Genomic DNA, 13,888 nt, shown 5'->3' on the forward strand with positions numbered 1-13,888 from the left:
AACAAACTAGTGGTCTACTAGAGACAATAACTAGATTAGCTTGAGGAGGAGGATGAAGTGAAAGAGCGTAATTTGGGCACATCGGTCTGGCGCATCCGACGCGAAAGTCGCTTGAGCTGACGTTAGAGCACCCTGAGTCGTCCCCAGGGGAGCCAAGTACATGAACATAGAAAGGGCTAAATTTCCCGATTGCAGACGAATCAAGTCATTAAAGCACATCATAATTTAATAATACAGAATCTTAAAAGTAATTGCGCCCAGTTTTAGTTGAAATAGATCACTCGCCCAGAGAGCTGACACGCAGCGAGCAGAGAGAGCGAAAAAACTATTAATGAAAATGATTCCGAAAATGTATGTTCTTAAACGGCCAGGACAGTTTTGAATATTTGAAAGGACCCTGCTGCTGCATTTATTGAGTGGTAAGTATAGTGAAAAGCTATGAAGTGATCAAATTCGATCAAAACAAAACACTTATAGCCGAGAAAAACGCAGTATAGGGATTAAAATGTGTCTTTCAACTTCAAATCTAAGCAAGAGTACGGAGCAGCGCTTTCACCATGGATGTGGGTATTTATGGGATTGGCTGTGATTTGTGGAATAGGTAGCTTTCGCGAAAATTAAGCTTGAAAATTAGTGGTTTCTTACTTTAGCGTTTCCGCTGTTAATTCTCGTCAACTGCAAGATCGACAGATTCATCAACTTCATCCAGGTTGTCTTCGGAAAGGTTCCAAAAGTAGTAAGTCCTGCCGAGTTCTTGTGAAATGATTGGCTCAAATACGATTTAGAAGAGGCCGCATTGGAACAACATGGAAGCCAACGAACACATTCACCGAAACAGTACTACTTTGGCGGTGCTACCGTCTCACCAATACAATTTCTTCCGAGAAGGCGCGAGCTCGAGAATCATTCCAAATTCAAATGCCCACCTGTAAATTCATCATAATGAAAATTATTTTCCGCTGTAAATGAAAGACTTAAAAAAAAATTCAATTTCACTTTGAAATTATTAATTTATTGAGAACTGTTAGAGAAAGCGAGTTGTGTTGACACGAGATTTTATGTAACGGTGTTTCTGTGCACATTTTTTTATATAATCATTTTGACTTTTAAAAAGCGAGTCGCGTTCTACTCTTCCGGAACGACTTGCAGCGCAATTTGAATCAATTTTGTGACTTCTGCGAATTTTCCTCCGCTGGCATTTTGGTCCTTCTTGTTTCCTAATACTGAGTAAAGCACCACTCCCAGCAAGATCCAGCCAAGAGCGATCATGAAACCCCAATCAAAACCCTAGAAAAGCAAATTTTAAAGGGTAAAAGAGAAAGAACACTCACGTCAAAGAAGGGAACTAGAATAAGAAAGGTGCCAATGACAGAGATAATGTAGGGGAACGCTATTGGAACTTTGAATAATCGAGGATGTTGTTCGATTGGCATTCGTTTTCTGAGCGTGATGGTGGCAAAACAAGCGGATGTGTGGAAGATCCACATGCAGAACGAAAAATAATTTACCAGCGAGTCGAAGTCATTCGGCCAAATCATCAGCGTTGCTAAAATTGTCCGTTTCTCTCTAAACATACGCCAAGAATTTTACCAATGATGCCATTGAACATGACAGCGGGGACGGGAGTCATGCGCTTTACGTGGATCATTGAGAGCACATGAGGGTATTGACCCTTTCGTGCCGCGCAGTAGGGAACTCGAGCGGCGGTGAAACAGGAGATCAAGCAGGTACCAAAGACAGAAGCCATCACCATGACAGGAATGATCTTGTCCAGCCCGGGGAGGAATGTGACTCGACTTGCGAAGGCAGTACCGACTGCGCTGGCATCGAGGAGCCCATTGACACCCAGGACGGAAAGATACGCGTAGTTCGTGAACAGGTAGAGGATCGTAACTGAGCTCATGGCGATGATGATTGCGCGGGGCAAGTTCTTCCCTGGGTTGACTACTTCTTCGGAAATGTAGTTGAGCTGGTTCCAACCGTCGTACGCCCAGAGACCTTGGTAAAGCGAGAGGCCCACAGCGCCGATGGATGGCATCGCTACCTCGTTTGTTTCATAGTTGACGAAGGCCGTGGCCGGGGCGAATGTTTCTTTAATTGTTTGGCCCATGAACGTCAGCACCAATCCGGCGATAATAATGATGCCGATGGAGATCACTTTTCCATAGCCGAAGATCTTATTGAAGAAATTTTAGTTCAATTGTCGAACAAATAAATTTGTACCTTGAGAATTTGATTGGTGAGTTTGACAGAAGCACAGTTAATCGCTACAACGAGCCAGATGATACTCATGGCGAAAAACTTCTCCGCGTAAGGAGACAGTTCCCCACACAAATTGTATCCCATGATCGACTCTATCGAGCTGAATATACGGATGATAATATCGAAGACAAATGATAGGGAGTATCGCAAGACATTGCAAGAGCAAATACCTTAGCGTGTATTTGGCGCATGTGAGCGACAAAATCGCGAACGAAGACGGTTTCAGGATTGTCGAGCATGTCCAGGCAAACATGAACGCTGGCCACTTTCCGCCCTTGTATCCTTTGTACAGGATGGGATACTCACCGCCTGACTCGTTCACTAGTGTGCCAACTTCAGCGTAGCACAGGGCGCCTATGGTTGCTACAACTCCAGCCAGCATCCATGAAATCAAGGAGAAGCCGGCGGATCCCGTCAGTCGCAAAACACCTACAAATCGAAGAATATTTAGGGTCGTTAGGCCAAGATCTTAAATAACCTTTAGGGGATACAAAAATACCACTTCCAATTTGGCTTCCTATAATAACGAAAATCGCTCCAATGAGATCCACTTCTCTTCTCAATTTAACAGTGGAGCCTTTTGGATCGTCGGAATCGTCATCATCACTCTCGCCTTTCTTCTTCTCTGCATTTTCTCTCAGTCGAATGCTCTCATCAATCTTTCGGTTCATCTTTTCGGCCTTTTCGAAGAGTTCATCTTCTTCCTCCGGCGACAGATACTCTGAAACAATATTGCATCCTCTGAGGTGGCAATTGCACGGCGGAATGCCTGTTTGTCAAGTTCAAAATCCCTGTTTTTCCAAAATAGGGAATCCGAAAAAAAATTGATTATTTTGAATTTTGTTCTCTACGGGCCCGGGGCGAAAAAAATTTTCTTTTCTTTTTTGAACATTTCCTTGGCGACCTTCTGCCAAACACATTTGATTTTTCTCTAGTTTTTTTCTGACAAGTTTGACGAGTTAGCCTTGCTTTTATCGAGCTGGGAAAAAAAGGACAATCTCTCAATCTGAGACAGGATCAGTTGATAGTCAGATAGTGGAACGGCTCGCAAAAAATATGTGTCTGCGTTTCGCCCCGCCCGAGAAAAATCTCCTGAGTCCGGATATGACGCAAAATTGGCGAAGGCGAGTAGGCGGCCCCTGCTCCACCAACTAAATACTCCACCAGATTTTGTAAAAGGAAAATCGCGTACTATGCTTTTTAGGTACAATCAATTAATCAGTTGAAAAAACATTACTAGTGTGAAAAAGTCTCTAGAAATCGCACTTTTCCAGTCTTTCTGACTGATTTTTGTCCATAATTTCATGTTCTAAAGGCCATTCTTGACAGTAACAGATATTCCTATTGTCAAAAAGCATACCTTTACTGTCATTTTTATCCGTTCTTCCTAAAGTAGCAAAATTAGACTCGCTAAGCTCCACTTCGCTTTGCATCCTTCTCTTTCCCGGATACCTCTATTGTCCAGTTTATTCTTCTAACATAAACCTGAAGAGAGAGGAAAAAAATCTTGTGCGGGCCCATGAGGTCCCAGGAGGTCGCCTCAGAAAAGTTACGATCAAGATGGTGAGGCGGACGCTTGATGAGCTTTTCTTTATCACCAGAGGGAACTTTGATATTTCTTTATTACGATGATAATAAAATCTACAATAAATACTTTCTGATTCTATTTATGCGCCTTTTTAATTAAAATCATAGCTTGAGTAAATAGACAGGCAAATTGATGGAAAGAACACTTTAGAAATTTGTCTCTAGAACCGAAGTTGTTGTCAGGGCTTATTTTCAAATTTGTATCAGTTCCCGAGCTTCTTCGGGTCCGAAGCTGCCGAAAAAGAGGTAATATTCAATTTCGTTGTATTTTTATAACTCTTGTTTGTAGATAAGATTTCCGAAGTCGAAGCTGGCTATGAGGACAAGTACTTCTCTAAGACAGGAGATCTATAAAAAGTAACAGAAACACTGTTCTACCAATTTATTTTTTTCCTTCGAGGAAAATTGAATACACACTTGTCGGATTTTTTAAAATTTTCTTGTCTTATATTCTTTTGCAGGAGTAAGTTAGGTTAGATTCGGTTGTTTTGGATGTCATAAGTTGAAGGAAATTGGAATATATCTTCTGGAGGGTCCGTTTATTTGTTTGCTTGAACAGAAAATTGCACCGGGTTTTATGCTTTGTTCATTTTGCCAGGTGCATTAAGTAGATTGTAGTGCAGCAGAGTAATAGTTTTTATTATCTGTTAGGAAGTTACAGTATTCATGGGTTGACAGCTTTCACGAGCATACTGGCGGGATTGAGTTCCAGGAAGGTGATGGTTCCGGTGACATCGACGACGGGACAGGACTGGATATCAACTCGGTAGGCGATTCCGACCTGAGTGAGCCATTCGAGAGCTTGGAGAGAGATGGCAGAGGCGGTGTTGGAAGTTGGAGTGTTGGCCCACAAGTCAGTGATGTCCAAAGTACCGTCGTACTCATTGACGAAGCCCCAGCCGGGAGAGACACCAGCTAGAAAATGTATTTGAGGGTGTTTTTTAAACAATTGGAAAGGTACCTTCAACGTTGAAAGTGACGGCGCAGTTGACTGTGAGGTCGATTCTCGGAGCGGCAATGGCTCTTGAGGGTCCGATGTGACTGGCCGGTTGGATGTAATCGGTCAAGTTGACGATTCTGTTCTCGGTCCACTCGACTGGTGGGTAGCTGCTTCCAGATGGCCATCCAGCAAGTGGTTCGATGACGGCAGCCTCGGTAGTTTCTACGATGTAGCTGTTGTCGACAGAAACAGTGACATCAACGGCAGGATCGGTGAAGGAGCAGCCGGCGTAGTTGGCGCCAGAAACGTAGTAGTGGAACGCTCGGATTGGGCCAGAGAACTGGTTAGAGAAGTGAGTCTGGGGGAAGACGAAGATTCGGTGGTTGTCAGCGATGCTGGGATCGGTGTAGATGAAGTTGGGGTCAACGTCAGCGTCGACTCGAATGGATGGACAGCCGGCGGGGAATTGCACTTTCACAGCTAAAATTTTTAATGAAAAATTGTTCATTTTTTTAATGGTGGCATACCGATGACGTATCCGAGAGAATCAGCGGCAGCGGTAGCTCCAACTGCGCCAGAATCAACCCTGACGAAGTTTGCGTTGGTGAAATCAGTTGGAAGAAGAATCTGTCCAGCGAATCCTCCACCGCCTTCGTAGAGAGCACCTGGCTGGTGAACGAGGGTGCTTGTCGACGATTGAGCGAGAACTTCGGAAGGTGAGCCGTAAGCGGCACCAACAGTCGGGGTGATCTGCCATCGGTAGACTTTGTTTCCTGCGGGTTGAGCAAGGGCGAAGGTGGTAATGCCGTTGTTGATGGAGCTCTCGGGGTACCAGAGAAAGGTTGGTAGTCGGTAACGTTGGCGTAGTTGCCGGCAAGCTCTTGATAGGTAAAGGCGTAGTTGGTGTGGGTGCTATCATAAGTCCAGGAGAAAATGAAGGCAGGTGTAGTTCCATCAGCCAGGTAGCCAAGGGAGGCTTGGACGTCGTAGAGAGAGTTTACAACGGTGCCGCCACCGGTTCGACCGGAAATTCCACTTGAAAGAGATCGACCACCAGCGAGTGGGTCGAAAGTGGACGGTTCGGCAGTGCCAGCTTCAGTAGTCTGGAAGGTGTTTGGTCGAGCAGTAGTCTCGGCAGGGAGCTCGGTCTCGAAGCCAGCAGTGGAGGCTGTTGTTTCAAAGCCAGTGGTGCCAGTAGCCATGGCGATGGTGGTTGTCTCAAAGTAGTCCTGCGCTCTGGCGAGAGCGCTGAGAGCAAACGGGATTATCCGCATTCTTATTCTTGATTTTTACTCTTCTGAGTCTCTTTGTTTGTCCGGCTTGGTCGGACGTTTTTTGACTGACATCTTCTCGGCGGTGGCTTCTTTTTAAAGCCTAGCGGTTCGCTGCGGTTGAGCGCAGTGGGGGCGCTAGAATTTTCCCATGACTACGGTTCTCGCTAAACCATCCAGTTTATGATGTAATTAGGTGCTGATTAGGGTTCCACTAATATGTCGCTAATGGTGTGCTGAGTGCTCCTCAAGTGCGCCTTGATAGCCATCGCAGTTCTAGTTCTCAGCACAGTTCTTATCTGCGGCTTATTGCAGGGTTATTTCCGGACGTTCAATTCTCAATCACGAAAAAGAAAACCTCAATAATTGCGTCAACACCCAAGTTTCTCTCCAAAAGCAGAAGAAGCGGTGATTCTCATTGTGGAATCTGGCCATGTCTAAAATTTGACCATTCCAGCCGAAACTATGTTTGCGATGTGGAGCCTAACAAAATATCAAGAAATTCTCAAACAGTTTCAAACGGCGCAATTGGCCCAAGCAGAATTTGCATTTTTCAGCTTCCAAAAATACTAAAATACTTCTGACATTTTCGATTTTTATATATATTTTTTTTAACTAAATTTGCGAAACTAAATCAAGAGAGAGAATAATTTTGAATGGATACGTAGCTTCCTTCAAGTCATGGTTCCTACAGAAGAAGACGAATATGAATCGATCTACTCATACTCGAGCTTTCAAGTGATCCTTTGGGGCCTAACCTGTTTTTATATGACTGCAACGCTTGTAATCTGCATTTGGCCGCTTTGGGGACTGATGAATGCAAGCGCTTCTGCCTCAACTTTAGGGCCCATTTTTGGCTTCAAAGGTATTTTCATTTCATTTCGACTCTCCTGGTCATTTTCTTCTTTTAGGCCTCTTTGTACAGTGCATTCAATACATGTCCGGACAATACCAGTGCGACAACTATTTACATGCAGTATTTAAACAGCCGATGAATTTGGTATTTATCCGCACCTTCGGGGTCTTGTCCATGATTCTCGCTTGCATCGGGACCGGCCTCTGTCTCCTTGGCTTAGATTGCATCCGCGTCGCTGAGACAAATGAAAGCAAGTAGACATTTCTTATCATTTTAATATTCAAAACAGCACATGATTATTATCATGTGAAGAACAACAATCCAAATCCTTGATGTCCGTGAGAGCTGACCTAAATTCTTTTTAGAAAACAAGAAAAAGCTGCAGCGAGGAGGACTCGGATGCATCTTCTTCTCCGGCGTGTGCTTGTCCTCCATAAGCATCTGGTTCGCAGTCGTCGTCAAGAAAGAATTCAATTGGTACGATAACGTTCCAGAACTGGCCGTGTCCAGCGATTTCTTGAAATACGAATATGGAGGCTGCGTCTATGCTGGATTCATTTTATCCTTGCTTTGCTACGTTTTGGTCTGGTTCTGGCTACAAGCTTCTTTTGGCAAGAAGAATACTGCCATGTCCATGGATTATTCAGGAAAAGTTTAAAATTTACCTCTTTTCATTATCCTTTCGAAATTCATATGAAATTAAGGGTGTCAACAAAGAAATTATCAATCGATGTTGACAACCTTTATAATGGCTTTGGAAAGGGAATGATTTTAGTTAGGAGTCTATGAGAATATAACGAAAACCCTGAATATGTCACTAATGTCACGAATGTAACGAAAACATGCCTTTTCTTCGTGACATATTCAGGGAAATCGTGACATTCGTTACATTCGTGTCATTCGTTACATTCATGACATTCGTGACATAACGTGACATTCGTGACATTTGTGAAAATGAGATATCTGCCCGCTGCGGTCAAGGGAGCATTTCTCACGATTCTAGCACGGGCTTACATGTGATATGTCAAAGATGAAAATTTTAAACTGGTAAAGAAGAAATGGAATCAAGTGGCAGTGGAAGCGAAATTCTGTCGCAAGAGGATCAAGAAATATTGAACAAGTTCCAGTTTAGAAAATCACATGGCGAATCTAGACAAGTAAGCGTCCCGTTAATTGACTGCAAATCTTGACTGACAATTGCAAATTCTTATTTCAGACGCAATCTGTCGTGAGGACGATGAGTGGCTTTGGAAATGACGCCCAAGCAGAAGCGAACTCGTACCAGGGACGCGGTGACGACATTTTCTTTATGTCGTGCTAGTGAACTTTGCTTAGTCACCGTAAAAAAGTCGGGAGAAAGTCGGACTGCTTTTATTTGAGGCGCCAATTCTAGAATTTTTGAAATCCGGCCAGCTGTTTGTTGCCAACTTGTAAACTTACTTTCCAACCTGTGAACTATACTGAAGCTTACACTGAAAATAAATTCATGCAAAAGACAGACAGTCTTTTCTTATGTAATGATTAACAGAAAATGATGATCATCGTGAGAAACGATCAATTACACTTAGATGTTTGTGAGAAACCGGTCGGGACGATTTCTCGCAGACAAGCGAGCTTCTTTTGAGCCAAAAAGCTCGTGTAAAACGAATCAAACCCACTCCTTCTCTTTTTTCTAGACCACAGCATATTTTTTTGAGAAAACGACGCAAAAAATGAGCTAAACCTAAAAAATAGAAAATGAGCTGGAGACCTCCTTCGCGAATTGACCCACGGAAACCGGCCAGAGATCAGACAAAGAGTCAGCAAGAGATTTACCAAGGAACGGTTATCAGAACTTTTTCATTTCTTCCCGGATTTTCGTGACCAAAAATAATAGAGCGAAATTTGGGACGGCGCGAAAACGGATACGCTCTTCCCCGAGAGCTACATACAAGAGTTTTTAGGGATGAAAGTTCCTCGACGATCAACAGCTTTTCGACCAGGGCTGATACGTTTTATCAACCTCCATCAACAATAGGAGCGCGTTCACCGAGTTCCAAGGCTATTTCCTTTTTTTCCTTTCGTGAATTCTAAAAAAGTCGATTTGGACAACTTCGAAGATCGAGCAGATTTCTCTCAATTTTCAAATTTGCCATCTGGAATCGGCGCCCGTCCTGGCCGCATTTCCCAAGCCGCGACGTATATCTCAGACGGGGAATTTTCGCTTCCAGATCCGATGTCGCAGATGGGATACTCTCATGCTTCGATTCCCAGGGATGGCAGATACCAGGGGCAGCCATCCTTGCCCGTGTTTGGGAGTCGAATTGGCAGCGAAAACTCATTCCAGCGAAAACGGTAAGGAATAAGAGGAGCTTTTCATTTTGAATTGATGTTTATAGCAAAAATTCTGCTCCGATCAGCACTTGCGTCATCACTGGCAAAAATAATAACAGAAGCCAGAATGTTAATAGGAAACGGAACAACCATACTCATATAACATGAATATTAATAGTATTAGTAATGATAAACAATGTCAGTTCTGTTGAAAGATCAGCATCCTCAAGCTCCCATCGCATCCGGCTAGATTTGACGATCGACAATCATAATCATAATGCATCAGGTGTCGCTAGAACTACTTCCAGTCGACTGATTCCTGGTTATTCTTTCAGAGTCAATCGATTTGACAGGCGACGATGAGGAGGAGGAGGAAGAACTTCGCTTCATGGAAGACTATCCGCCAGTGCCCGAGACTCCCAAAGACCCTCCTGGGCCAATTATCCAGCACGAGCGCGTGGACCCGATGAAATTTTTGCCCTTTTTTGACCAAAACCTTGGCGTCAGTTCCGTCCTCAAATCTAAGAACAAAAATATTGTGAAATTCAACGAGCACGACGAAATCAAAATTAAAGTTATTATGGCGCGAGGAAGAGTTCAAAATTATAAACAAAAAAAATAACTACCGTTATTCAACAACTATAAGTATTGAACTCTGTAAAAGTTGAAGTGATCGACGGAACGACCTACTTGCGCGACCCTTACAGTCTGTCCGACACTACAACAACTACTATCATTGGTTCGTCGGACTAGTTATCATTAGGATTATCATTCGAGCTGCCCCTAACCCAAACCCTAACCCAGGGGGCTACGCCCCCTCCCCCGGAACCCCGTTTCCCCCACCTAAGCCTGGGGGGGCGTCACCCCCCCCCCCCCGTTAAGAGTTCCCAGTCCCTAACCCTAACCACTAGCCCAGATTCTAGACTCTAGAGATACTGGATGGCTTGAATCATAGGCTCGAATGATAGCCCCTCTCTTCGACCAGAAACTTATGCAAAATTTCAGCCACTTTTGATGATGTAAAATACTGCCTGCGACACCAAGACCTTGTCATGCTGACCGATGTGAGAGCAGAAGTATGTTTTAAATTTAATTACTATTTCGCAGCATCGCTTTTTTAAGTACAAGTTGGCGTTTGATACACAAGCAGAACCAACGATGAGTGTTCACAAAATCATCTTCTTCATTCACGAGCAAAACGTTGTTTTCTCCGCTTACGGTAAGTGCTTATCTGCGTTGAAAATTAACAAGCAATAAATGAACATTGTAGCTCAGCCGTTCGAGTGGAAGTTTGAGCCTGGGCCAGTGAGTCCCCAATCCTTCTCTCGGTACCAGGAATCATACGATGACGAGCTACAACTGCCAGACGCAAAGAGCTTCAACGAGGAGTTTTCCAAAACTCGCTCCGCGGGTTCAGAAGGTCTCTCCTCACCTGGCTCCTCATCCGAAACTCAAGAGCAAGGGGAAGAAACAATTTTGGAGAAGAGCACTTCGAACGACTTCGATTTGAGCTTCAACGATGCTCATTTAGGCAATGACAATATGAATATTGGAGAAATGGAAACTAATTGATTCTTCCTTGCATGATTCTCAGTATCTTTTGTTTTTAATAAAAAAAAAGAAAATGCCAATAAAAAATAGGTCCCAAATTCAAACTTTAACGGATTGAGACCCTTATTTTTCTTTTTGTTTTTTTTTCTTTTCGATGAAGACGTTCCACACTGACGGATAATTTCGGCTTCTGCCGTTGCGCTTGACCTCCGGCAATTCGGTAAAACGAACCCACAAAGCATTTTATTTCTGAAAAAAGATCGAAGCTGGATTGAGAAAACTCAACCCTTTTCTTCAAAAAGTAGAGACAGGAAAAACAAACTCTCCGGTAGCTACCTGTAGCATAAGCATTTCGCCGAATGCAGCGAGGAAAGAAGAAAAGAACATGGACAGTGTGAGGTAGAGTCCGCATTTTCAAATCTAGGCTAGTCAGTGTGGGCACTCAACACCAGGGTTCGGTATTTTGAACTCGCAAAATTATTCGTTTTTCATTTGAATTTCTATTTATTCGTTTACGAATATTCTCTAATGAGCGAATATGCAAAACGAATGAAAACGAATTTTCTCGGAGAATTTTTCAGAAATTCAGCGAATTTCTCAAATATTCGCTTTGCCGCGCGCTCTGATTGGTCGGGCTTTGACGTTGCGCAGCCTATAATTTTATTTTCACCGCCCAAATAACCTTAAAGCTCGCGGGCGCCACCCTTTTCTCACCCGCGGCCCTGGAGTTCAGCCAATCCAGGGCTGTACGCTCAATTTCGAGCGAATATTCGCCCGAATAGGCGATTCGCGAACAATCGCTCATTCGCTTAAGAAAAGAGCATATTCGCTGCGTGTATTGGCGAATTTTTCGACGAATTCAAAATACCGAACCCTGCTCAACACGCGTGATACTCTCACTTCTATGCTTTTTAAAAAATGACGAAGAAAAAATAATTGATGTTTATTTGATTCCTAGCCCATCTGTTAACGAAGAAGTTGGTTGATTTTTTTTAATTTGGAAGGGATTTTTTAGCTAAAATTTAAAACTTCCAACAAAGAAATAACTTTTTCTCCTCGTTTTTTATGAAAATTGGGTTATTTTTAGCCGTTAGAGAGAAAGAGTGTCGCTCTATTTTTAGACTGGGCTCGGCAACCTGTGTAAAAAACCTGACTCAGGTTTTCAAGAGCTAAAATGAAAAGTCGCGTAGCAATACAATCACTCTTATCAGTATTAAAATATTGGCGAAGCCGCTTTGCGGCTTTTCATTTTAGCTCTTGAAAACCTTAGTCAGGTTTTCTACACAGGTTGCCGAGCCCTGTTTTTAGAGTAGAGCTGGAAGAATATCCATACTGAATAATGAAAGAGTCAAAGAGTTCCAGTTGGAATAGCCTTTACTCAAATATTTATTCTTTTTAGCGTCATTTCTTACCTGAAATATTTAAATCAAAGACTAGCTAGAATACAGATTTTAGTTCTGAAATTAGCTGGCTCCGAGCGCTCAGCTGGATAATTATGATCGCCAAAATTAATCGGCGGCGATGCGTGACGATTCTACTGAAAAAGATCCGTTGCTAGAGCTCTATTCATTCGCTCTATTCATTTTATTCGTAACGTAAAAACTACTCAGCTTTTAATTGTGCTGGAAAGAAAATTTTCATATAAGCTCGGTTTCTGTTTCAGAGAAGTAAGAAATTGAATTGTGAAGCTCAATTTTAAGTAGCTCCATTCTTTTTTCTCCTTTTCTCGAATTCAAGTGTGCTTCAGATTCTTTAATATTCATCGAACGTGGCCGAAAACGGCTCGGATCACTTCACTAGAAATTTGAGATCAAATTTATTTTGGAAAGAAAGGTTTTTTTTAATTCTAAGAGTTTTTCTTTTTCAAAAAAAGGTATTTGAGAAAAGAGAAAGAGAAACTCAATTTTTGGGAAATCAAATTGAAGTTTATCGACTTTGATTACTTTAAAAAAAAATTGTTTAGCGGCGGGAGCACGGGGACTGGAACTCGTCGAGGTTCTGACTTATCTCACGTGCGACGCGGCGGGCTCGAACTCCGCTACCCATCGCAGTTCAAGAAAATCGACTCGGTCATAATCGAAGAAGACGAGTACCGCTCGACCAAGAATGACCGCACGGTCAACTACAGAAAGTGCGTCTGCCCCTTTATCGTCGGCGTCGTCTTGATGATCGCCGGCATTGTCCAACGTGAGTCATACAGTCACCTACAGTTGTTTTACAACGTTTTTACAGTCGGCGTTGGCCTCGCGCTGCGGGATACGTTGGACACGTTGGGTTATTCCGGCGGCATCAGCATCCTTTTCGCGATAATGTGCATGATGCTGTGGTACGCCTGTTCGCTCGAGGTTGAGGACCGCGAAATGCCACGGGTTTCGCTCCCGAAGAAGTCAAAGGGACCGCCAAAGGTGAGTTGCTTCATTTAGAGCGCGTTTTCTTTGAAGCCATTTTCTGTCTACTTTTGTCTTCACATTCCGTAATTCGTTATGCTGATTCGATTTTTTCTCTTTTTCTAGTGGCTGAAAAACAACGAGAGCAGGACTCAAAGCCGTCTCGTCGCTCCCGATACACCTGATCAAACCTTTGCGTGCTTCCCGACCAGATCCAACAATTTAGAAACGTAATTCATGCTTCAATCTTATGAACAATAATTTGACTGTTTCTTCGTTAGGAAAGCTGTAGTAGAACTGGACGAGCTTTCAACGTCGACCTCGCACCAGAACCAGAACCACCAACACCTCGACCCTACGACGCACGAGAAAAAGTACGCGCTGCCAATGTACGAATCCCCTGTCCCTCGGCCGGTCACGCTCGAGCTGGGCGGAGAAAGCAACCCAGCCTTTGTGGACGAATGCAACGACACCCCATGTTAATTCGTGATTTTACACTTCTGACTCAAATGTACATTACTGCACCGAATTGTTCAAAAATAAAGGAAACTAACTGTTTATCAATTTTTCAAGTCTAATTTTTCAAGATTTCTCAGATGCGTATTTTTGAGCAGGCTTTTGACAATTAAGGATTTAACATATTGACACCCTTATTTTTATTAGAGAGAAGCTTAGATTCGTGACATTACTTGATTATGAGTGTTTGATTATGGTCTAGGCT

The 13,888-nt window shown here is 43.1% G+C and overlaps 4 protein-coding genes and 1 long non-coding RNA gene across 5 annotated transcripts; 3 read left to right on the plus strand and 2 right to left on the minus strand.

The window, feature by feature from the left end:
* Positions 1-997: 997 nt before the first annotated feature.
* On the minus strand, positions 998-3,061 carry LOC145708312 (b(0,+)-type amino acid transporter 1-like). The gene is made up of 6 exons (XM_081785972.1): positions 2,741-3,061; positions 2,433-2,691; positions 2,224-2,362; positions 1,591-2,176; positions 1,332-1,546; positions 998-1,287 (listed from the first exon to the last, which is right to left on the minus strand). The coding sequence occupies exons 1-6, from the start codon at positions 2,931-2,933 to the stop codon at positions 1,126-1,128; spliced, it is 1,554 nt and encodes a 517-aa protein (XP_081642098.1). The 5' UTR covers positions 2,934-3,061; the 3' UTR covers positions 998-1,125.
* Positions 3,062-4,363: 1,302 nt separating this feature from the next.
* LOC145709308 (uncharacterized) lies at positions 4,364-6,063 on the minus strand. Its single transcript, XM_081786987.1, has 4 exons — positions 5,749-6,063; positions 5,317-5,701; positions 4,811-5,269; positions 4,364-4,764 (listed from the first exon to the last, which is right to left on the minus strand). Exons 1-4 carry the CDS (start codon positions 6,061-6,063, stop codon positions 4,514-4,516), a joined length of 1,410 nt encoding a protein of 469 aa, XP_081643113.1. The 3' UTR covers positions 4,364-4,513.
* A 1,907-nt stretch (positions 6,064-7,970) lies between these two features.
* Positions 7,971-8,405, plus strand: LOC145710130 (uncharacterized). The gene is made up of 3 exons (XR_014135005.1): positions 7,971-8,073; positions 8,133-8,208; positions 8,273-8,405. It is a non-coding gene; the product is annotated as an uncharacterized LOC145710130 (long non-coding RNA).
* Positions 8,406-9,897: 1,492 nt separating this feature from the next.
* Positions 9,898-10,817, plus strand: LOC145709870 (uncharacterized). The gene is made up of 4 exons (XM_081787572.1): positions 9,898-9,968; positions 10,235-10,305; positions 10,352-10,448; positions 10,500-10,817. The coding sequence occupies exons 2-4, from the start codon at positions 10,282-10,284 to the stop codon at positions 10,799-10,801; spliced, it is 423 nt and encodes a 140-aa protein (XP_081643698.1). The 5' UTR covers positions 9,898-9,968; positions 10,235-10,281; the 3' UTR covers positions 10,802-10,817.
* Positions 10,818-11,001: 184 nt separating this feature from the next.
* Positions 11,002-13,725, plus strand: LOC145707479 (uncharacterized). Its single transcript, XM_081785009.1, has 5 exons — positions 11,002-11,179; positions 12,744-12,967; positions 13,013-13,185; positions 13,294-13,397; positions 13,449-13,725. The coding sequence occupies exons 1-5, from the start codon at positions 11,166-11,168 to the stop codon at positions 13,648-13,650; spliced, it is 717 nt and encodes a 238-aa protein (XP_081641135.1). The 5' UTR covers positions 11,002-11,165; the 3' UTR covers positions 13,651-13,725.
* Positions 13,726-13,888: the final 163 nt, after the last annotated feature.

The sequence above is a fragment of the Oikopleura dioica genome, chromosome XSR (assembly GCF_907165135.1).
Source record: "Oikopleura dioica chromosome XSR, OKI2018_I68_1.0, whole genome shotgun sequence".
Taxonomy (NCBI): Eukaryota; Metazoa; Chordata; class Appendicularia; order Copelata; family Oikopleuridae; genus Oikopleura; species Oikopleura dioica.